The 20,891-nt window shown below is 60.7% G+C and overlaps 2 protein-coding genes across 18 annotated transcripts in view; both read left to right on the plus strand.

The window, feature by feature from the left end:
• Positions 1 to 974: 974 nt before the first annotated feature.
• FAM189B (family with sequence similarity 189 member B) lies at positions 975 to 12,774 on the plus strand. 5 transcript variants are annotated; one of them, XM_043501910.1, is made up of 13 exons: positions 1,074 to 1,584; positions 2,400 to 2,693; positions 3,819 to 3,875; positions 4,144 to 4,254; positions 4,747 to 4,878; positions 5,218 to 5,325; positions 5,692 to 5,852; positions 6,223 to 6,322; positions 6,935 to 7,019; positions 7,309 to 7,938; positions 8,356 to 8,424; positions 9,129 to 9,391; positions 11,204 to 12,774. In XM_043501910.1, exons 2-13 carry the CDS (start codon positions 2,475 to 2,477, stop codon positions 11,375 to 11,377), a joined length of 2,109 nt encoding a protein of 702 aa, XP_043357845.1. In that variant the 5' UTR covers positions 1,074 to 1,584; positions 2,400 to 2,474; the 3' UTR covers positions 11,378 to 12,774. The 5 variants fall into 5 exon arrangements, with proteins under 5 accessions (XP_038239080.1, XP_043357845.1, XP_043357847.1 ...); XM_043501912.1 differs by having other exon boundaries at positions 1,075 to 1,584; positions 2,528 to 2,693; XM_043501911.1 differs by having other exon boundaries at positions 1,079 to 1,584; positions 7,348 to 7,938.
• Positions 12,775 to 13,691: 917 nt separating this feature from the next.
• GBA (glucosylceramidase beta) overlaps positions 13,692 to 20,891 on the plus strand; it is a 28,683-nt gene continuing 21,483 nt past the window's right edge. For 2 of the 13 annotated variants that reach the window (XR_006276825.1, XM_043501753.1), the window contains exons 1-9: positions 13,999 to 14,917; positions 16,014 to 16,260; positions 16,591 to 16,782; positions 16,887 to 17,033; positions 17,241 to 17,374; positions 17,868 to 18,040; positions 18,335 to 18,572; positions 19,706 to 19,930; positions 20,027 to 20,190. Coding sequence is in view for 11 of the 13 variants with exons in the window: in XM_043501753.1 (XP_043357688.1) it covers positions 14,855 to 14,917; positions 16,014 to 16,260; positions 16,591 to 16,782; positions 16,887 to 17,033; positions 17,241 to 17,374; positions 17,868 to 18,040; positions 18,335 to 18,572; positions 19,706 to 19,930; positions 20,027 to 20,190 (1,583 nt within the window). In the remaining 2 variants the exon portion in view is untranslated. The other 11 variants (XM_038383046.2, XM_038383048.2, XM_043501758.1 and 8 more) reach the window with 11 other exon arrangements.

Consider the following 20,891-nt stretch of genomic DNA (forward strand, 5'->3'; position numbering starts at 1 on the left):
CTGTGAGGGGTGCTCTGGAAGCCCTATCCTGGACCCACCTTCGTCAGAGAATGCACTGGGAAGGGGGACCCCATCGCCCCTTTTTTTGCTGCCTTCAGCCCATCTCCCTCTGCTGCTCCCTTCCTTGAGTGAAGGCCTATCCTGTGTTACCCCTCGCTGTGGGAGAGCGCCTGCAATGCATTGTCTGAACAGCCTCCCTGGCCCTTGTGTGCCCCTGCAGTGCTGGCTGTAGTGCTAGGTGGGGCAGGAGCAGGGCTGCGGTTGCTGGTGGGAAAGCATTTAGGGCGGGAGGGCCAGGGGAGCTGCTGGGGTTAGGGCTGCAAGTGGGGAGGAGGGTTCCATGGCAGAAGTAGCAGATGCTCTCACAGCTTCTTCCTTTGCCTGGCGACCCAGCTCCCATAAGCCTGAAATGCACTCGCCATCCCTAGCGTCAGCCTCCTCCTTCCCCGGGGCAGCTGCAGCTATGGGGGGGGCACAGCTGGGGCAGGCCACCCTCCCAGCCAGGGGGTAGGTGCTGGGGCGGGGTTTCTCCCCCCCCGAGGGGCAGCTGCCGCGCTCCCGTTGGCCTGGGCAGCCTGATGCTCACGCGGGCGCTCCCACGCCCGAGCGGGGCCCCAGCCGGGTCACGTGGCTCCCAGCTCCCGGGTCACGCTGGCGCTCCTGGCCCCGCCCTCCCCGAGACTACAACTCCCAAGGTGCAGCGCGGAGGGGCGTGTCGCTCCGCCCCGCCCCGCCCCGCCCCGGGCTGAGCGTCCCGGGGCCATGCGAGCCGGGGCCGCGCCGCAGCTGTCCTGCGGCGGAGACACCCCGACTCCGCCCTCGGCCGGCGCCTGCCGCAGCAGCTCGGGGCGAGGCGCAGAAGCGGGCTCCAGGCTCCGCAGCCTCGCCGCGTCCCGGGCGCCCGGTACCAGCCCCGACTGGCGTCGCGGAGACCGGGACCCCCGCGTTCGAGCCCTCGCCGCAGCCTTGGGGGCCTGCCTGGGAAGTGCCCTGGGAAAAGGCTGCAGGGCAGAGCCGTCCCCGCCCCCCCCCCCGCGCTGCCAGCCCCGGGCCCGAGACCCTGGACCGCCCTGGCCGGTGCTGCCTCCCTCTCGGACCAAGCGTCTCCATGGACTTCGGGTGGATTCTGTCTGTTCGTTCATCTTCTGGGACGCACTGAGTTTTGTCTGCCTGGCGCCTGAGCATCCTGCCTGCTGGAGATGGGTCAATAGGGGAATCGCCATGGGGGAAATGGCCTGTCCCTCCCTGCAAACCGCCCGGGACTAGGGGCACCGTGTGGCCGGCTGTAACTAGCGGCTGCTGGGTGCATGAGTCTCGAACCCTTTGCTCCGCTGCACCCCACACTTCTATGGATAACGTTTAATTGACTCCATGCTCAGATCTGCCTGGCAGGATTCCTGCTTGTTGGGTATCCCCCTTCTCCCCCACCTCTTTTGTTTGGCTGCTGCAGAGGTGTCAACCTAAGGGTGTTTGGGGGATTGAAACCCCACCCCAGCATTCAAGTCAAGTGAGCCCCACTCAGTCCCTAGGTCTGAGAGAGTGGGGATGGTAGCAGGGCAAGTCCCTGCTAAGCAAGGCTGTCTGGTGAGCATGGAGCCGGAGCTCTCAGCTGGGGAAGCCTGGTCCATTTTTAGCCTGTTCTAGGTAGCGGAAGCTGGGAGCTCATGAATGCTGCCTGAGAACCCCTCACTGGGAGAGGGGTGAACAGCTCTTTCCTCATCCAGTGCTCCCCAGCTGGTCTGTGACCCTCTCTCCAAACTCCCTGGGGAGAGTGGGATTGAGGATGCTCCTAAACCCAATTGGGAAGGTGGATGAGACTTCTTTCCTATCGAGCCTGGCTGCTCCGGTTTCAGAGGCCTGGTCTGGAGAGGGCCGCTCCCATCACGTCTCTGTGTCTTTATGGCGCAAAACATTCACCTGCAGATCTGATCCTGGGTTCCTCTAGTCTTAGCTCCATGCAGTTTTGGAGCTGCTTTCAGGGATGGCAGACGGCAGTGGGACACTCAGCTCCTGGGAAGCTGTTCTGTGTCTGGTGAGGAGTATTGAGCTGGATGTTCCCCCCCAGGGCAGGATGCTGAGACAGAGGGATCCCAGGGCAGCTTGTTCTGTGACTGAGAAGAGGTGGCTCTAGACTGGCCTTGCCAAAGCACTTGGGGCTGTTACAGTGAACCCCAAACTCAGAGAGCAGTGTCCCCAATCCTGCCTGACCTAGAATCCCCCTCCCAGCCCCAGGGTGGATGGGGCAGCACATGGCCAGCTCAAAGCAGTAGGGACAGAGAGAACAGAATAAAAACCGCACAGATAGCCAGAAAAGCAAGCGTCGCTTGGTCTGGTCCCGGCTGCTGTTCTGGGCAGGCCAGCCAGCCCCGCGTCCTGACTGTTGCTCCCTTTGGCATCAGTTCCGTTAACTGCACCAGGCTTCCCATGCACCACCTGGGCCAGGACTACGTCTTTTCCTGACCTGGAAACGAGTCATGCCATCTCCCAGTGACTCCAGCCATTCCCTGACTGGCCGCTCCTCCCGCAGCCTCACCCATCTCCGAGTGCAGAGGACCTGGCTGCAGATCCTGCTGGTGCTGGGCTTCATTCAGATCATCCTGGGTATCCTCGTCATCACCTTCAGCCTTGTGGCAGCTACCATCACACCCTCCACCAAGGTCCGGCACGCCTGCCCCTCCTGGGCCGGCTTCTTGGTGAGTCTCCTGGTTCTCCCAGACAAGGAGCTGCCGTCTCCAGGGAAAATGGGGAGTCCGTAGGCAGCTCCAAGGTGCTGGCCCAGACCTTGGGTGGCCAATTGTGTGTGCTGCTGGCCTTTCCGGGAGCTGGCTGGGGAGTTGGGTGGGAGCCAGTTGCTGTGTGGCTGGGGGAGAGGGTTGGGGGGACTCCTCCCCTCTGGCTTTTGTTGTCTAGGAGAGGTTTCAGAGTAGCAGCCATGCTAGTCTGTATTCGCAAAAAGAAAAGGAGTACTTGTGGCACCTTGGAGACTAACAAATTTATTAGAGCATAGCTGTAACTCATGAAAGCTTATGCTCTAATAAATTTGATAGTCTCTAAGATGCCACAAGTACTCCTTTTCTGTTGGCTAGGAGAGTTTCCAAAATAATTCTCAGCAATGCATTCCCCCCCTTCCCCCTCCCACCCTTCTTGGTCCAAGGCACCAAGACTGGTTAGTGACAGGGCTGGGAATTTGGCCTAGGGGCAAATCCCCCTGAACTGGCTTCCTGTTGAACTTCCTCTAGGCCAGCTCCTACTCCCCCATCTCCCAGGCCATCAGCCCTAGCCTTCCCTCGCCTGGGGAGAGGGTGTGCAACAGACCTTAGTGCCCCCTTACAACTCCAGGGGTTCAGGATGGTCCCTGGTTTACCAGTGGGGCTGCAGGCCTACGGGAGCTGGGAGAGGCCCTCAGCAGCTCCTGGATCCCTGCCCTGTGTTCTAGACACTTGAAACCCCCCTCCCCCCAGCTCACCTTGGACTCACCCCTCCTGCCTGCTCCATCAGCACAGACCCCTGCTGGGGCATGCCTGGCTATGGTCTTGCTGGCTGGCTCAGAGCTGCCTGCAGGCCCTGGGCTCTCCAGAGTGCCCTGAATCAGCACTTTCCTCAAGCTGTCTCAGCTCCCTTGGCCTCTGGTTCCTGCCTGTTGGCCTTGCTGCCGCCACCCGGGATGGGCCCCACTCCCAAGGCTAGGCCTTGGCCCCAATCCCTCTGGGACCAGCTTTGGGGGCTGCAGGACTCGGAGGAGGGTTCGTGGCCTGTGGGCGTCTCCTGCCTCTCCTCTCTCCTTCCCACTGTAATTCCTATTCTTCTGTCCCACCTAGTTGGCGCTGTCTGGGCTCATCGGCATCGTCTCCTGGAAACGTCCCTTCACCCTGGTGGTAGGTGTCTCCTGTGTGTGGGATGTGGGTGTCCTCACTGACCCAGGCTAGGGCCCAGCCCCTCACCCAGCTTCTGTCATGGGTCACCACAGGCACCTGCATCTCCCCTGCCCTGCACCGGGACAGGAAGGGCAGAGTTAAAAGGCAATCCCTTGTGCACGCATGTGTGTATCACGTGTGCTAGCTTCTAATATGCATGCTGGCCTGTTGCCTCTCCCTCCCCCGACATGCCTGCCTAGCTCATGGCCTCTGTCTGTCCTGGCTGCAGATCACCTTCTTCACGCTGCTCTCCGTGCTGGGCATCATGCTGAGCCTCGCCGGCTCCATCCTCTCCTGCCAGAACGCTCAGCTGGTGAAGTCCTTGGAGGCCTGCACTAGGGTAAGGCCCAGCTCGGCCCAGCCCTTCGAGGGACTCTGCCTCCTGGGGCCGGGTGACAGCCCCTCTGGGAAGTGGGCATACCTGGGGGAGGCTGCACATCAATGTCTGTGGCTAAGCGGAGTGGGCTTAGCCTCTGTGCCTGGGGCAGGGCAGTGGGCCCATGGGAGGGAGGGGCTAGTATCCCAGCTGCTCGAAGGGAGGGTAGGCTGGGGCTGTTCTTGGGGCTGGTTCTTGTGGAAGAGACCTACTGGCTGGGTCTCCCTGGGACCTACTGGCAGGGCAGATGGTGCAGTTGCAGGATTCCTTGTGTCTGGGCCCAAGGGGCTTGGCCATCCCTCACTCTTAGGGTTGCCAACCCTCCAGGATTGTCCTGGAGCATCCAGGAATTAAAGATTAATCTTAATTAAAGATTATGCCATGTGACGAAACCTCCAGTTATATATCCAACCAAAATTGGCAACCCTACTCACTCTGGGTCTCTCCTCCCTCCAGGAGAAAGACTCCTGTGTCTGCTGCCAGGCCCGCTCCGAGTACCCGTCCATGGGTCCCGCCTGCAGCAGGCAAGGCGAGATACTGACCATGTTCCCCAACCCTGACTGCTGGAGCGTCCGCATGGCTTTGAAGGTAACTGGGCCGGCTGCACTGGGCAGGTGGGGAGGCTTGCAGTCTGCAGGGATTCTCTGTGGGAGAGACAGTGGGGCCTTGGAGCCTGACCAGGGCTCTCTCCACTGGGGTGGGGAGTGCTGGTGTCTGGGGGGCGGGGTCCTTTCTATGTTCTCTGCATTGTGGGGAAGCTCTCTGCACTGGGAAAGGCAGCTTGGTGTCTGGGGGATGCTCCCTATGCTCTTTGCACTGGGATGGAGGGCTCAGTGTCTGGGGGGGCTCTCTCTGCTCTGTGCACAGGCTCTGTGCACACTCTGAGCAGCATCTCTGGGGCTCATTCCCATCTCCCCTGCATCCCAGGATCTTCTATTCAGTGTTTGTGGCCTGACCATCTTCTCCACCATTGTCTGCACGCTCTCAGCTGTCATGTGCTGCATCCAGATCTTCTCCCTGGACATTATCCATGTGGTGAGTCCTGGCCCGGCCTGTGGCTCCTTTCCCAGAGGATTCCCGCTCCACAGGAATTCAGGAGTCTGGGGTCGGAGGGTCAGGCCCTGGGGATGCTGGAGAGAACCTGGAGGGGACTGGATCCTGCCTTCAAATCTCCTTGCACCCAGGGGGTCCCCTGCCCATGATCCCTATGCTTTGCCTGTTCCCCAGGGACGCAAGCAGCAGCTCCTTGGCATTTGCAATGGTGCAATATGCAGGGACGGGGTCTATTGGGCTCTGGAGCTGCTCCCTGATATCTCTCTGGGTGAGTAGGGCCAACAGCAGGGGAAAGGCACCTGGCCCGGAGCGCTGGCAGGCTCCCCTCTCACTCCCCTCTCCCCGCAGCTAGCCCCACAGCGCTCCAGTTCGGTGACCCTGGAGTGCACGTCGCCCCCAGACCCCTTCCTGCAGAACATGATAGACTTTGAGGAGTTTGTGCCCCCAGTGCCACCGCCCCCGTACTATCCGCCGGAGTACACCTGCAGCTCCGAGACCGACGCCCAGAGGTACAAACACCCTGGAGGAGAGTGCAGTGCCGGGTGGGAGGGCAGTGGGATGAGCTCTGAGGCAGGTGGGAAGCCCATTGCTGAGTTGTGGGTGGGGGGACCTCAGGGACACACAGGATCAGCAAGAAAACAGGGCATGGGAGGACAGTGAGGGGAGAGCCTGAGGTGGGGCTGGGGGACAGGAAAGCTGTGGGGAGGGGAGAGCCAAGCTGGGGTTGGGGGCAGAGGTAGGGAGGGGGAGGCCAGGGCAGGGCTTGGGGGACCCAGGGGTTGCTCTGGGCAGGTTTCAGCCTGGACCCCACTACGCTGCTTCCATGGGAGGTTTGGTGCCCCATTGTGGCTGATGCCCCTTTCCCATGTGGACCCACAGCATCACCTATAACGGTTCCATGGACAGCCCTGTGCCTCTCTACCCCACTGACTTCCCCCCATCCTACGAGACTGTCATGGGACTCCGGGCAGGCAGCCAGGTAAGGAGCCCAGGGGCTCTCGGCTTCGCCAGGCCCAGAACTGGGCGGTTGTTCAGAAAGGTGGGGCTTGCAAGGAGCAGGCGGTGCCTGGCCCAGTCCTTTCACCAGAGGCTCAGGGTACCCCCGGTAAAACCACAAAGTGATGGGTGAGGGAGAAGCTGGGCTGGGCGAGGGGATGGAGGAGCTGTAACGGACTCCAGGCAGGCCCAGGGTGTGAGCAGCACATTCTTGCTGCTGTCTCCTCAGCCTATCACTGACTGCACTGTGGTGTTAGAGAGACTGGGGGGGGAGGTAGCAGCTTACCTCACCTGCCCTGTCTCTGTAACATCATGGGGCCAACCCAGCTACAGCACACTGCATACATTGCGCTAAATCTACCACAGCTACTCCAGTCCCAGCCTCTCCCAGCAGGAGATGCTGTAAGGGGGGCAGGGCAGGAGCGCCAACTGGGGGGGGAGCTCCCAGCTATGCCAGTGCCAGCCTCTCCCCAGCAAGGGATGTTGTGGGGTTGGCGGGCAGGAGCACTGGCTGCGGGGAGAGCTTAGCATGCAGCATCTCCCTACCCACACACCCTGTGTATGGTTCTGTGATGTAGTTGTGCCCACCCTGCAGGCCACGCTGTTTGATTCGCAGCTCACGGATCCGTCACATGGCTGCACCTGTGACCACGTCCCCTCCATGGTGCTCAGCGGGGAAGGTAACAGGGTCCTGGGGCAGCAGCTGGGGGAAGGGTCCAGGGAAGAGGGAGCAGCCTGTGTCCAACTCTGCCCATGACTGGGTGGGAGATGGGAGCTGGAGAGGTGGGGGCAAAGTCCTGGTGAGCACCATATGGGTGTGCTGTGCCTGTGGGCTGGGTGGGAGGACAGTGGGATGTGCCCAGTAGGGGTGGAGCTGGGAGTCCCGTGCCTGTGAGCTGGTCCCCCAGCAGGGCTGGGATAGGTGCTCCCAAGACCGTTACCCTGGGGATGTGCTCCGATCCCTCCCAGAGAGCCCTGTGCATCCCGTCTCGCCTGCGTGCCTTGCAGTGTCCATGGACAGCGGCTCCCTGGTCATGTCCGAGATCATCGACATCCCCGGAGACAGCAGTCCCTCAGAGGACTCCTGCTTGCTGGAGCTGCAAGGCTCCATGCGCTCGGTGGACTATGTCCTCTTCCGCTCCATCCAGCGCAGCCGCGCGGACTACTGCCTGAGCGTGGACTGCGTGCAGTGCGGCCACCATCCCCGCAGCCCCACACTGGGCCTGCAGGGCCCCTTCGAGGATATACCCCGGCCCCGGGTGCGGGGGGAGCGCTCTTACTCCTGCTCCACCCCTGGCCCCAGTTACGAGAGGCTCTTGGAGACAGGCGGGGCCGTGACCCACAGCTGCAATCGTCTGGAAGGGCTGGCTCGCTGCGCTGGGCCTTGCTTCCCTGAGGTGCGACTCAAGGGCAAGAGCTCGCTACCAGGGCACCAGGGCATCAGCTACACCGGCTCCCTGTATCCGGAGCACGGGCACCGCCGCCATCAGCGACGCAACAGTGAGACATCCTGCCTGCTGGCCCCAGCCCGGGGCCTGAGCCAACGGCCGCTCATGCGGTCACACAGCGACCCTGGCATTGCTGTTGCCAGTGATCCTGGTAGGTCGGAATTGCCAGGGGGAGCCAGGCTGGCGTTGGTGCCCATGTCAGTCTGTTCTCACTAATGCAGTTGGGGGTGGGGGGATGGACCATACACGCTCCTCCAGGGGTGTTCCAGGGGTTGCCGGTCAGTGGTCACTGATAGGTGGGTGGGTGCGGTTTGCAGGCACCGAGTGGAATTGGTGCATGGATTGATATGCAGCTCATGTCAGGGGACTTGTGCAGGCCTGGCAGTGGGTGGGTGCGCATGACCCATGTAGGGGCTGGGTTGTGCACGATGGCATGCCCATGCACACTGCTTCTGTGAGGGAATGGGTGCATGCAACTGATGGCTTGATGCATGGTCATGTGATGGGATCTGGGGCAGGAGGAGGGCAGAGCCTGAGTATCTACCACTTGCTTTCTTTCTCCTTCCAGCCAACTTCAGGGATCTGCTTTATACCAAAGCGCTGGAGGATGATGCATCCAATTCTTCTGCAGACACAGGTCAGGGCAGAGTCAGGTTCAGGATGAGTGTCTGACACGCGACCTGGGGGATGGGCTGGAAATCACTGGGGGGCTGATGAGTGACCCCTTTACTTGGTAGTGCCTGGCAGCATGCTGTAGTGCCCCCTGCTGGGAGAAGAGTAACTTGGAGTTCCCCCACCACCAGCACCTGCTCTAAGGAGCAGGAATCAGCAATCTTTGGCATGCAGCCCGTCAGGGAAAGCCACTGGTGGGCCGGGCTGGTTGGTTTACCTACAGCACAGCGTCCGCAGATTTGGCTGGGCACAGCTCCCACTGACCGCGTTCGCTGTCCCAGGCTTATGGGGCCTGCGGGGAACAGCAGCCAGCACGTTCCTCGGTCTGCACCGCTTTCCACAGGCCCCATTGGCCTGGGACGGTGCACCGCGGCCAGTGGGAGCTGCGCCCGGCCAAACTTGCAGCCGCCGCAGGTAAACAAAGCGGCCCGGCCAGCCAGCGGCTTTCGCTGACAGGCCGTGTGCCAAAGGTTGCCGATCCCTGCCCTAGAGCATCCCCTGCTGGGAGAGGCTGGCTCAATAGGGAGGCCCTTCACACCCCCCCCCCGATTGCATAGCAGCCCTAGGCCTCTTGGCCACAGCTTCTGGGGCCCCATGCGGCCTGTGCTTTCTCCCATCCCCACTGCATTCCCCTGAGGCTGTGGTTCTCACTGGCCAGTCTCCTTACAGGACTGTGCTCTGAAGCCTGCCTGCTCCGGCTCTCGCACTGCGACTCACCCCCACTCCTCCAGGCCACCTCTGCCAGGAAGAACAAGATGCCAGTGCCCAAGAAGGTGACACAGCGGCTGTCGAAGGCAGCGACGCGCTCCCTGGGGGACCTGAAGGTTTGTCGTGGTACCCGGGGGCTGGTGGCCAGATTCCTGCAGAGATCCAAGCGCAGCCTGGTGTCTGGCGTGGAGATGGCTGGGCACAGCTCCCAGGGCCACAAACAGGTAGGGGCTCCATGTTGGCCACGCTCTGCACGCAGGGCAGCTGAGAAGCGCCGGCAGGCCCCATGCTGCCCATCCACCTGGGCCCGGGCCTGGATTGTCCCCTACAAGCATTTCCAGGCCCAGTCCTGTCTAGCTCGGCCTTCCCTGCACCTGCCCTACTCTGGGGAGATTGCCTGACTGGGAGCTCCCAGTTTCCTTCTTGCTGGGCGATGGCATCCTGAAGCCACTTGCTGCAGAGTCAGTCTATTAACCCTTGATTATCCCAGCCTCTCTATGCTTGCTTGGCTGAGTGCCCAGCTGTGAGCTCATGAGAGGGACGTGACTCCTCCATACGTTCTCCCCCAGGCCATACTGGCCCTCGGGCTGCCATAGCCACAGCAAACACCTGCCCATTGCCTTGGCGCTCTCAGCTGCCCCTCCCTTTTCTCTGAGCAGGACTTCTCGGGGGCTCCCTGCATGCCCTCCCTTGTTCTGCTGGGCTGGAGGAGCTGGGGGCCTGCCTGTTTCTCTCTGTCGGTTCTTGCCTGGGATGCCCCCTCCACCCCCCATCAGTGAGATGTGTAGGGCTGGGATGTGACTCGGCAGTCTGGAGCTCTGTGTCACTGTGGTCCCTGGCCAGGTTGGGAGCAGGGGAATCCTGAGTCCTACAGTGCTCCTGGCTCTGCCACTGACTTACCTCAGTTTAGCCACTTGTAAAAAGGGGCCCGTGACCCTTCCCTGCTCCCAGGTTAGTGAAGGTCGGTGAGTGCTGCCTGCGTTGCCCAGTGTGGGAGGCTCTGGAAGGACCCAGCCTGCATTGGGTAACAGTCCCCAGGAACTCTAGGGTTTGGCTGGTCTGTAATTGCAGCTTGTTGGCCCAGTGCATGCCTTGCTGCATGTCACCAGCCCTCTTCCCCTGCAGTCTCCTTTCCAGGCCATCTGTGCTGACGTTCCTCCTCCAGCAGCCATCTCCCCAGCCTACAGTTAGGCTCCCCGCTTTGATGAAGCTTTTAGGTCATGATCCTGGCATCTGAGCTGAGACTTTAGTGCGCTGACCTTCCCCTCCTAGTCCAGGGCGGCTCTGTCCCTTGGATGATGCAATGTCAAAGCTTGCCTCTTTTGGCAGTTTAAAGCTGCTGTGCGAGACCTGATGGACCTGAGCCCAGGAGACTGTTTGCTGGTCCTGGGGAGCTCTGATTCCACCCTGGCTCCCTGAAGCTGTTCCTCACTTTGTGCACTGGGAACTGCTCTGGGGAGTTCTGAGGCTACTCTGCCTTCCTGGCCGGGACAGCAAGCAACACCTCTGCTTGCTGCCTCACTGAGTCACAGGCTGCTCATGCTGTCACTCGCCAGGGCCAGCTGCCTCCTTGCCCTCAGTCCCTGGCTGTTGCCTCCATCTGCTCAGGGGTGACTGGCGGAAAGGTGCCTGCTCCCTGGGCTCTCAGGGCTCCTCTGTAGGGTGTCCCCACCCCTCCAGTCTGCATCCCGGCACTTGCTGAGGGCTGTTCTGCCTGGCAGGGCTTCTCCTGGATGCGCCCTTGTGGCGCGGTTCCGACCCCCACATGGAGCACTCCAGACACCTTCCCCCATCCCCCCGAGCCCTTTGCCCATTACAGCTACTAGCCAGAGGTGCAGTAGCAGGAGAGAAGCCAGGCCATGGGCTTTCCAAACACCAGCCTCTCCCTGGTGCATGAAGGGCAGTGTGTCCGGGCTGCAGCTCTGGGCCGGTCCTACTCCAGTTCCAGCCTGGAGAAGGCAAGGGGCAGGCATTGCACACGCAGCGGGCGGTGCCCTGCTGTCCTCACCCCTGCCCTTGTTGCTGTGGCTTGCCAGGTGCCTCGGAGTCTGTGGCAGGCAGCAGAGCACACGCTGCCTGAAGGGATTCACTTGCAGAGCTGCGGAGACCTGAGCTCCACCTCCTCGCTGCGTCGCCTCCTGTCTACCCGCCAGCTGGAGTGCAGCCGTCCGCACAGCCTCAATGGGGTCTACAAGGAGAGCATCCTCTGAGGGGAGCTGCCACCTTGCCCTCAGCCTTGCCTGACCCTCTCATACCCCAGCCCAGCTGGGAGTCTCCACCAGCATCAGGCTCTCTCTGCCTGGGGTCCACAGCAAGAACTGGAAACAGCCGAAGCAGGCCTTTCCCCTGGGTGCTGGGGAGGGGCCATGGGCTGGCTCATTCCCAGCAGACATTCCTCACTGCTAGGTGACAGTGGGAGAAAGCACAAGCTGAGGACACACACACAGACTGCCAAGGGCAGAGCACTGTGGCCTGGTTCGGTGGATCTCTGCTCGGGACTCTGGGAAGGAGGAGGTGCTGCAGTCTGCAGATTGCAGTGGAAACTGGTGAACATGGACACAGCCTGCTTTGGGCTGAGAGGCAGTGCGTGCCCCCATGCTCACTCCGAGGGGCGAGCAAGCTTTGGAGTGTCGCCTGTGGGGGGTGACATGGGGTGTTGCTGGGGCCAAGCCCTTGCTGTATATCAGACAGGGCTATTTCAGTGTGTGTCCACACAGGCCGCCCTCCTATTAATAACCCAATAGAAGGGGCCGAGCCTGGTCCCGCCGCCTTCGCTGCAGTCTGCTGGTCCAGACGCTAACGTGGTTCCCAGGGCGAGGAAGCTGGGCTCAATATGCACGGTGATGTCCTTCCACGACAGGCCTGGGCCTCGCTTGGCCCCTGCATTCAGGAAATGCTCACTGGCTGGCCAGGTTGCCTCACAGGGCCGTCTGTGTCAGGGAGATTGTAGGCTTGAGCCCAACTCAGCTGTGCTCTCCTCAGATGCTATGCAACCCTTTCTAGAGTGGGGGAAGGAGGGACACGGTAGGCCAGGCTATGCTGGGCTTCCCCACAACCGCCCTTCTGTTCGGGCAGGTCCACAGCCCCCAAGCGGAGGCTACAGCCCCTTTCCATAGAGACTGACCTTCCTTTTTGTCCCCTTCTTCATCTCATCTCCCCAGACCTTCCCCATCCTGGGCTGGCCTGAGCTGTGGGCCTGGATCTTACGGTAAAACTCTGGCTTTAGAGTGTGGCCATGACCCGGGAAAGGCCTAGGCTCTGGAGAAGGGCTTCAGGAACCTGGGGTTAATCTGCTCCACAAGGTTTAGGGGCAGAACTAAACCCCTCTGTGCACTAAGGGCCCATTCCCCCCCACCCCCAAGCCCTAATGAGGCTCTTCCCATCCCTGGGCCCTGGCAGCCTCTCCCTCCTCCTCCCCACCAGCTGATGCCTTTGCTTGTATGCTGCATGTGCGATGCAGCTCTCCCCTCTCTGGGAGGGTGGGGGTTGCATTTTTTTTTACCTTGGGAAGCATGTTGGGAACTCCTGCAGGGAGTCTTCACTGCAGGCGCTTTAAGCTGCACTGACACTTGTACAAGAAACCAAATAAAGTCATACACCCTGTGGAGCCAGCGTGGGCCGCCTCATGTCCTACCGGTCTGCAGTGGACCTGCACCAGCTGCCTCCATGCTACAGCTGGGAAGAGCTCTGGCTCAGTCCAGGAGCGTGAGGAAAGGAGCCCTTGGGCACTTGCTAATCTGTCATGGGACAGAAGACAAGAATCTCTTTGGGACAGTGACAATGGCCCCATTCAGGCATTGTCTGTGTGTCTGGGGGGGGCGTGCATCTGTGCATGGAGGTGTGCACCTGGCCACAGGGTGAGAGTGCTGTGTGGATGGTGGCATGTGCCTGGACACAGGGTGAGAGGGCCGTGTGGCTGGAGGTGGGTGCATTGAGTCAAACACTGGAACAAATGACCTAGGGAGATTGTGGAATGGTGGTCACTGGAGGTTTTGAAGAACAGGTTAGACAAACCCATCACGGTTGGGTTAGATAATACTTACTCCTGCCTCGAGGCAGGGGACTGGACTAGGTGACTTCGAAAGGTCCTAGCCTGTCCTGCATTCTATGAGCCTGCACTCTGTAGGTGGATCTGTTCGGTGCACACATGCATGGGGGGAGGCCAGTCCATGTCCTCAGTGCCCCAGGGCCACGCTCCGCCTTCCCTACGGGCCTGCCCTGTCGCGGGCTGGACAGCAGCGTGTGCACCAAGCCCCCGCGCCCCTGGAACTTGTGTGTGACACACAGGCTGGCGGAGCCCCCGGGCCAGGCTGCCAGGTCCGGCCCCAGGCTCGCTCCGCGGCCCTGGCGATTTCGGCTCGGCTCGGCTCCGCCCCAGGCTCGCTCCGCGGCCCAGGCGATTCCGGCTCGGCTCGGCCCGGCCCGGCTCGGCTCCGGCTCGGCTCCGCCCCAGGCTCGCTCCGCGGCCCAGGCGATTCCGGCTCGGCTCGGCCCGGCCCGGCTCGGCTCCGCCCCAGGCTCGCTCCGCGGCCCAGGCGATTCCGGCTCGGCGGGCCCAGCCGCTCCGGGCGCAGGGAGCAGCTGGGCGGGTCATGTGACCGCGCAGTCATGTGACTCTCGGTCCCACGCCAGTCCGCGGAGCCGACCCTGCTGCCGGGCCTTGGCGCCGGCTCGTCCCGGGTGAGTGGCGCAGGAGCCTGTGGGAGGGCCCCGGACGTCTGGGTCCCCCGTCCCCCCCCGCGGGCAGGGGGCGGCGGCTTCTGGCCCGGGATCTGCCTGCGCCGCCCCCATTGCTCAGCCCGGTTCACTGAGGCCGCGGCTGTTAGACAGGTGCTGGGCACGCGGCCGCTGGGTGCCCGGCCTAGCAGGGCAGCTGCCCCCCCATGGGTGCCTGAACGAGGGGTACGGGGGGCTGCCGCCCCCCCGGCTTGAAGTGGTTTCCATGCGATACAGGCTCCCTCCTGACTGGAGCCGCTCCCACTGGGTCTGCAGCTTCCCCCCGCCCCCCATACGGCCGGCAGGGAGGGGCTGAGTGAGTGGGAGCCTGCCCAGCCAGCCCCAGGGGAGCTGCTTGGCTCAGCCACTCAGACTTGTGTAAGGGCTTTTTCTGAGCCCCGTCCTCATCCTTCCTGGTGCCAGGGCATTTGTGTGGTTGCCGACTGCCTGTTGCCTGAACTAGGGGGTAGGGCCAGCCATGTTCTGTTTTTTTTAGCCCAATCTCTGTTTCGCACCCTGGACCCTTTATGGCATTAGAAGGGCATATGGGGCACCGTCCCTGCCCCAAGGACCTGTGGAGACAAGAGTAGGGGTCATGCAGTCAGTCAATCAGGGCTAAGGCCGGAGCTTTGATCTGGGCTCTTTCAAATTCATAGTTTTAATCCTAACATGGCATCCACAGGAAAGATAATCACAGTAAAGGTGAGTTAATTACATGGCCTTATCCTCTCAAAATCCATCTCCTGGGGAAAAGGGAATTCTCAGCGGCCTAAACCAGAGTGAGTCTTGGGCCGTAATAAATGACCATGCATGTTCTCAGGGAGGAGGGTGGGGGTGGGTGTCATTTCCAGGCAAGAGGTGAATGTGACATTCCCAGTTGCCCAGAGTTTAAGTAACTTTCTTCTCCATGTGGCCTGAACTAACCTACAGCCGGCAGGGTCAAAAAGTTCTTCGTTGGCTTTATTTTCAGTATGTTGTCCCACAGTGCTTTTCAGCTGGAGGCATCACCAAGCACTTGGCATATTCTCAACACAGTGAGTACTCGCTACTGAAATGCACCCAGCTCCAGGGTGGAACACAGCAGTCGTTGTGTACCAGGAGAAACTGTGCGACAAGTGTCACAGGAAGTGACTAATAATTTCGTCTCCTGAAATTGCAGGGGAATTCTAGTTTGGCAAAGTATTGCCCAAGTGGGAATTTGGCCAGTATACCAGAGTTAATACTGGCCTCTGTAAGAAGTCATGTGGCAGTAGATGTAGTTTGGCATGACTGGGCATTTGCTAATCCCTCATTAAGACTGCCATCGTAACTGAGGTCAGGTGGAACTGAGCCATTGCAAAATATGCCTGTGTTACTGGCTAGGCAAGATGGATGGGGTCCTTATGCCAGCACTCAGCTCCTCTCTCGCCTTCCTCTCCCTGTCTCTCCCACCCATTGCTGTTCGCTGTGTGTCTTCACAGGGTGAGTCCCATGTTGTCGTAGTCTCCTGCCCAGGTGTCTGATGGCCCCAGGGCCTCCTGATTCTCTCTGGCTGGGGCTGGCACCAAAGCACAGGTCAGTGTTATGCGGGAATGGGATGTACCTGCTTTCTGCTCCCTTGCTCTGATCATTAATGAAGTTGGTAAATATAGGACCGGATTTCTGAGGTGTCCACTACAACCCCTTAAGCGCTGGGTCAGGTGAGCCTCGGAAGCAGGAGGGGTTCAGGGTGAGGGGAAGGAGCCCTGCACTCACCCAATCTCTCTCTCTTCCTGGTATCCCAGGAGCCGGGGCTGCTGGGTAAGAAGGGACTAAGTCAGGGTGGCTGAAGGAGACTAGGGGAGTTGTTGGGAAGAGGCTGGGAAAAAGCATGGGGTGGGGCAAGACTTGAGAAGCTGAGATCAGGTGTGGGAGGGACTGGATCCAAGGCTCCCTTTGAAAGAGAGACTGGGGCTGGCTGTGGAGGTGGAGGCCTTGGTGAGTCGGGGAAATTGCAGCTTGTTGTGGCCCTGGGGTTCGGCTGGGCGGAAGGGCAGGGAGGAGAGATCGGGACAGGAGTTACCAGAACGGCGCAGCTCCCCGACACCCTCCACCGCCCGGCTGGGCTGGGCTGGGCTGGGCAGGCGGCCTCCTCTCTTTGTGCTGTTCCAGGAGTCCCTGTGGTGCTGGGCTTGCCCGGCTGCTCCTGAGGTTGGAGCCACTGAATGCGCAGTGAGTGGGCATTCCAGCAGCCCCGACACTCACAGCCTCCATCCTGCTTTCAGGCCCAGGTGCCCAGTGCTGCGCTCGTTGGGACTGACGGTGGGGGTGGCGCTGGGCAGGAAAGGCGCCATGTGGGATGTGTGCACCAGCGTCATGGGCTGGTTCCTTTTCATCCAGACAGCGCCAGGGGTGGCAGGTAAGTGCTTGTGATGCAGCATGTGTGTGACCCGGGGGAGGGTCCCTCCTGGGTGCTGCTCAATCTCTGTGCTTCTCCTTGGGGTGGGGGGAAGTAGCAGGGTATTGGCTGGTGCAGGAGTCTTGGGGTTTGAGGGACCAAATGGTGTGCTGAGAACCCTGCTGCTCCTGGGATGAGTGCCTGGGACCGTGGGGGAGGGACCTAGCTCAGGGGCGTCCCCAGAGCTCGGAGGAATGGGATCGACGGGGGTGGGAATCCTCTCCCTGGAGGGGTGGGGAAGTCCCAAACTGTACCCGGAGCACTGCACTCACCCAGTCTGTCTCTTCCTAGGCAGCCGTCCCTGCAGCCCCCAGTATTTTGGCCATGACTTGATGGTGTGTGAATGCAACGCTACCTATTGTGACACGCTGGACGCCGTTGTCATCCCGGCTGTGGGCACGTACACTAAGTATGAGAGCAGCAAGGCGGGCAAGCGGCTGGAGCGCAGCGAGGGGAGGTTCCAGAGCCACTCCACGGCCCCAGGTATCTGCTTGGACACTAGGGATGCCAAGGGCAGGGCTGGCCACTGGCCCTGGCCCTTCCTCCCAGCTGCAGGGCTCTGAGATGGGCTGCTCTCTGCCCCGCAGATCTTGTGCTGAAGCTGGACACGGCGCAGCAATACCAGAAAGTGAAGGGCTTTGGCGGCTCCGTCACAGATTCGGCTGCGATGAACATCCTGTCCCTGTCCAAGGAGACCCAAAGCCACCTGCTCGCGTCCTACTTCACGGAGGAAGGTGAGAGCTGGAGGCCGATTCGGGGCAGTGATGTATGGAGTTGACCTGCTGGTGGGGGGCAGGCCCTGGCTCTGGGCCTATGGCTCTTGGGAGCTGCGCGTCCCATCCTGCAGCCTGAGGCCCCTTGTCGCCACGTGTAGTCACTGGGACCTGCTGCTTTGGCTCCTCTGACACCGGGTCGCAGGTCACCTCCTTCCTGTCCCACAGGAATCGAGTACAACCTTCTCCGCATTCCCATGGCCAGCTGTGACTTCTCCACCCACCCCTACAGCTACGACGACACCCCCTACGACTACCAGCTCCTCAACTTTGGCCTGAAGGATGAGGATACAAAGCTGAAAGTGAGCTGCACTGGAGCGGGGAGGGGGCCCCAGGGAGCGGGGAGTGGCCAGTCCCAATTTGCTCAGGTTTTCTGCACTCCGACCAAGCTCCCAGGCCCCACCTCATCTGGGGTATTTTCTGTGGCCATCATGGGCTGGGGCTGACCCCCCACGCCCCGATGGCACTCCCCCCTCAGCCATTGCTCTGGATCTCCATCAGACGTTCCTTGGCCTCCCTGACAGCCCTGCAGGGCAGGCGTCTCCCAGCCCCTCCTGCATGACGAGTTGTGACGTTGTGAGGGGAAAGTCGCGTCTATGCTGGGCACCACGGCAAAGGGGAGCTCCCCTGTCCTGCAGCCTTTCTAGGCTCCCTTCTGTTCTGCAGCCCTCGAGCTGCCACTGCTGCTCTCCTGAGAGAGAGAGTAGCCCCCAGGGGACCAGTGTGTCTAGGTACATGCCTTCCTGAGATTCCTGTGGCACACAGTGAGCTGGTCCTGCTGCTCTGTCCCTTCAGATCCCCATTCTCCACCGAGCCACGGCCTTGTCCAAGAAGCCACTGTCCCTAGTCGCCAGTCCCTGGTCATCCCCGGTCTGGATGAAAACTAGCGGGGAGATGAAAGGGAAGGGAAGCATGAAGGGGAAGCCGGGGGACAAATATCACAAGACCTGGGCCAACTACTTCATCAGGTAAAGGGCAGCCCAGGGTAGGGGCTCTCCTGGGGAGAGGAGCAGGCAGGATGGGGTGGGTCTCGGTGCATACAGCTGGCCCTAGGGCTGCGCGAGGGAAGGGACTGGATGGGTGTTAGGGACGGGGCGTTGGAGGAGTCGGTGTGAGCTCCCTGAGCCGGCAGAACAACAGACTGTGGGCGAGGTCTGTACAGTCCATGTGAGTGGGGGGCAGGGGGACTGGTCTCTGCACCCCAGGACAGGTGCTGGGGGGCACAGCTGGGGCTGCTAATGTTTCTCATCCCCGGCCCCCAGGTTCCTGGACGAATACACCAAGCACAACCTGACGTTCTGGGCGGTGACGGCACAGAATGAGCCCACAGCTGGGCTGATAAACAACTATCCCTTCCAGTGCCTGGGCTTCACTGCCGAGCACCAGCGGGACTTCATCGCCCAGGACCTGGGCCCGGCACTGGCCAACAGCTCGCACAAGGGCATCCAGCTCATCATGCTGGATGACAACAGGGTGCTGCTCCCCCACTGGGCCAAAGTGGTGAGTCTGCATGCTGGGGCCCGCTGCTCCTTCACCTGTTCTGCTGGGGCTGGCTGTGCACGAGCTCCACTCTGCTTGGCGATCTGCTGCTCCCAGGAGAGCTGCCAGCCCTCCCATTCATGTTATTTATCACAGCAGCGCCTGGAGGCTGTGCCCTGCATCGCAGCCTGGGGGAGACTCCAGACAACTGGTGGCTGTGCCTTAGGCAGGCAGGAGCTGAGGAGGTGACGCTGGCGGTGACCAGCTGTGGCTGCAGCAGAGCAACCCCTGGCCCCAGGGGAGGTTTGCTGGCACAGGAGGGTTTGATGAAGAATAACGAGCCCAGCATGGGGTTCCCCCCAGATCCCACGGTCTGCTCAACTTGGGACTCCCAAGCACACATCCGGTGCTCTCAGCTGATCTGCGTGGGTGTGATGGTGCCTGGGGTCTGTGGCAGCCAGGACCCAGCCACCCAGGGTGCTGAGCTCCCAGCTCTCCGTTGGCTCCTTTCCTTCGTGGGGCCCATTTGCTCTCCCCTTGGGCTGCAGGGTCTTCTCAATGCTGGGGGTGCTTGGCCCGATCTGCCTGCCCTCTGCTTTTGAGGATGCAACCTCTGGATTTCCCAGGGACCAGCTGTGGTTGGGACCTGGCTGCGAACCCAGTGCCTGATGCCCAGCTTGGATGAAGCTGGGGTAAAGTTGGCTGGCCCGGGAGCAGCAGGGGCTGCTGCCCTGGCTGTTCCCTTGGGACTCTTGGGCCCCGAGTGATCTCAGCTTCCTGGGAAGCAGCAGTGGCTTGTCCTGCGTTTTTGTTTTCCACCCAGGAAACCCTGGCCTTCCCTCGCAATATCCGGGTGGACCAGCGCAGAGCAGAGTGCCAAGAGACAGTCCTGCCAGCACCCCGTGCTGCCCTGGCCTCTGGACTTCTTCCCACCTGCAGAGCCGTGAATGGCTCGTGTCCTGGCTAGCCTAGGTCCTGATCCCTAGGCACCTGCACTGTCACTCAGGGCAGCAGAGTGGCTGGACCTGTACTGTGGGGGAGAGCCTGTCTGGGGTGTGCTCTCAAAGGGGTGTGTCGCTGGACCCTTCTTTCTGCTGCTGTCTTGAAGGCCCGGGCCAATAAGTGACTTCTCCTCCTCCCTCCTTCCTTCCCAGGTACTGGGTGACCCAAACACTGCTCGCTATGTCCATGGCATTGGCGTCCACTGGTACCTGGATTTCATTGCTCCCATAGAGGACACTGTGTTACCGACCCATGACCTCTTCCCTGATTACTTCATCTTGGCCACAGAGGCTTGCACTGGGTCCCACTTCTGGGAGAGGGATGTTATCCTGGGCTGCTGGGATCGGGGGAACCAGTACAGCCACAGCATCCTGACGGTAAGGCCCGCTCGAATCCCCCACGCAGGCTGCCTCGGGAGCGTCTCCCGCCCTGTCCCCTGCCTCCAGCTGAGCATCTCTGCCATCCCCTCACAGAACCTGAACAGCTTCGTCACCGGCTGGATCGACTGGAACCTGGCCCTGGACCTGGAGGGGGGGCCCAACTGGGTCCAGAACTTGGTGGACAGCCCGGTCATTGTGGACAGGAAAAAGGATCTCTTCTACAAGCAGCCCATGTTCTACCACATGGGGCATTTCAGGTGAGCTGGGGCATTCCCAGTCAGCTGGTCTGGACTGCAGAGATTGTGCCCACAGCTGGCTCAGTACACGTGTGCTGGTGAGTTAATGCCCAGGGTCAAAAGAGTCACAGGTGTGTTAAACGCTTTTCCTGACCAGCCCAGAAAGTGAGATACCAAGAGGTCTGGGTTTTCTCTGAGGGACCTCGGTTTACTTGATTTCTTGGCCAAGACCTGAACCCTTGGTTCTAAAGTTGAAAGTTTGTTGATTAAACACAAGGAAGAACAAGAATTTAAAAGAAGCATTTATATGGAAACTGAAATTAGGTGATTATGTGAAACAAACTCAATTAAAACCTTGGAAGTTTTTCTCCTTTTGGAGGCAAAATCTTAGTTGTTTTTATTTTTAGAACAACCTTTCTTTGAGGGAAAGGAAAGGGTTAATGCTGTTTTGCAAAGGGTATTCACTTCTCCTATTTCTAACAGACTGCACAAGGTGGAGGGGGAGAGGGTAGAAGGGGGTGGGGAATGAGTCTTTTGCTGATGTCTTGGAACGCTGGATGGCTGGTCCATCTCCATTGGATGCTTTGGCTGCCATGTTGAGCATGGCACCTGTTTGCTAGGACCCTGGCCTACATTCTGGGCAAGGACTTTATTGGGATGGGTCTTTTTCTCCTTGGGCAGGGCTGGGCCCCTCTCATCTGGCTGTGCTGTTGCAGCACATT

The sequence above is a fragment of the Dermochelys coriacea genome, chromosome 24 (genome assembly GCF_009764565.3).
Source record: "Dermochelys coriacea isolate rDerCor1 chromosome 24, rDerCor1.pri.v4, whole genome shotgun sequence".
Lineage (NCBI taxonomy): Eukaryota > Metazoa > Chordata > Testudines > Dermochelyidae > Dermochelys > Dermochelys coriacea.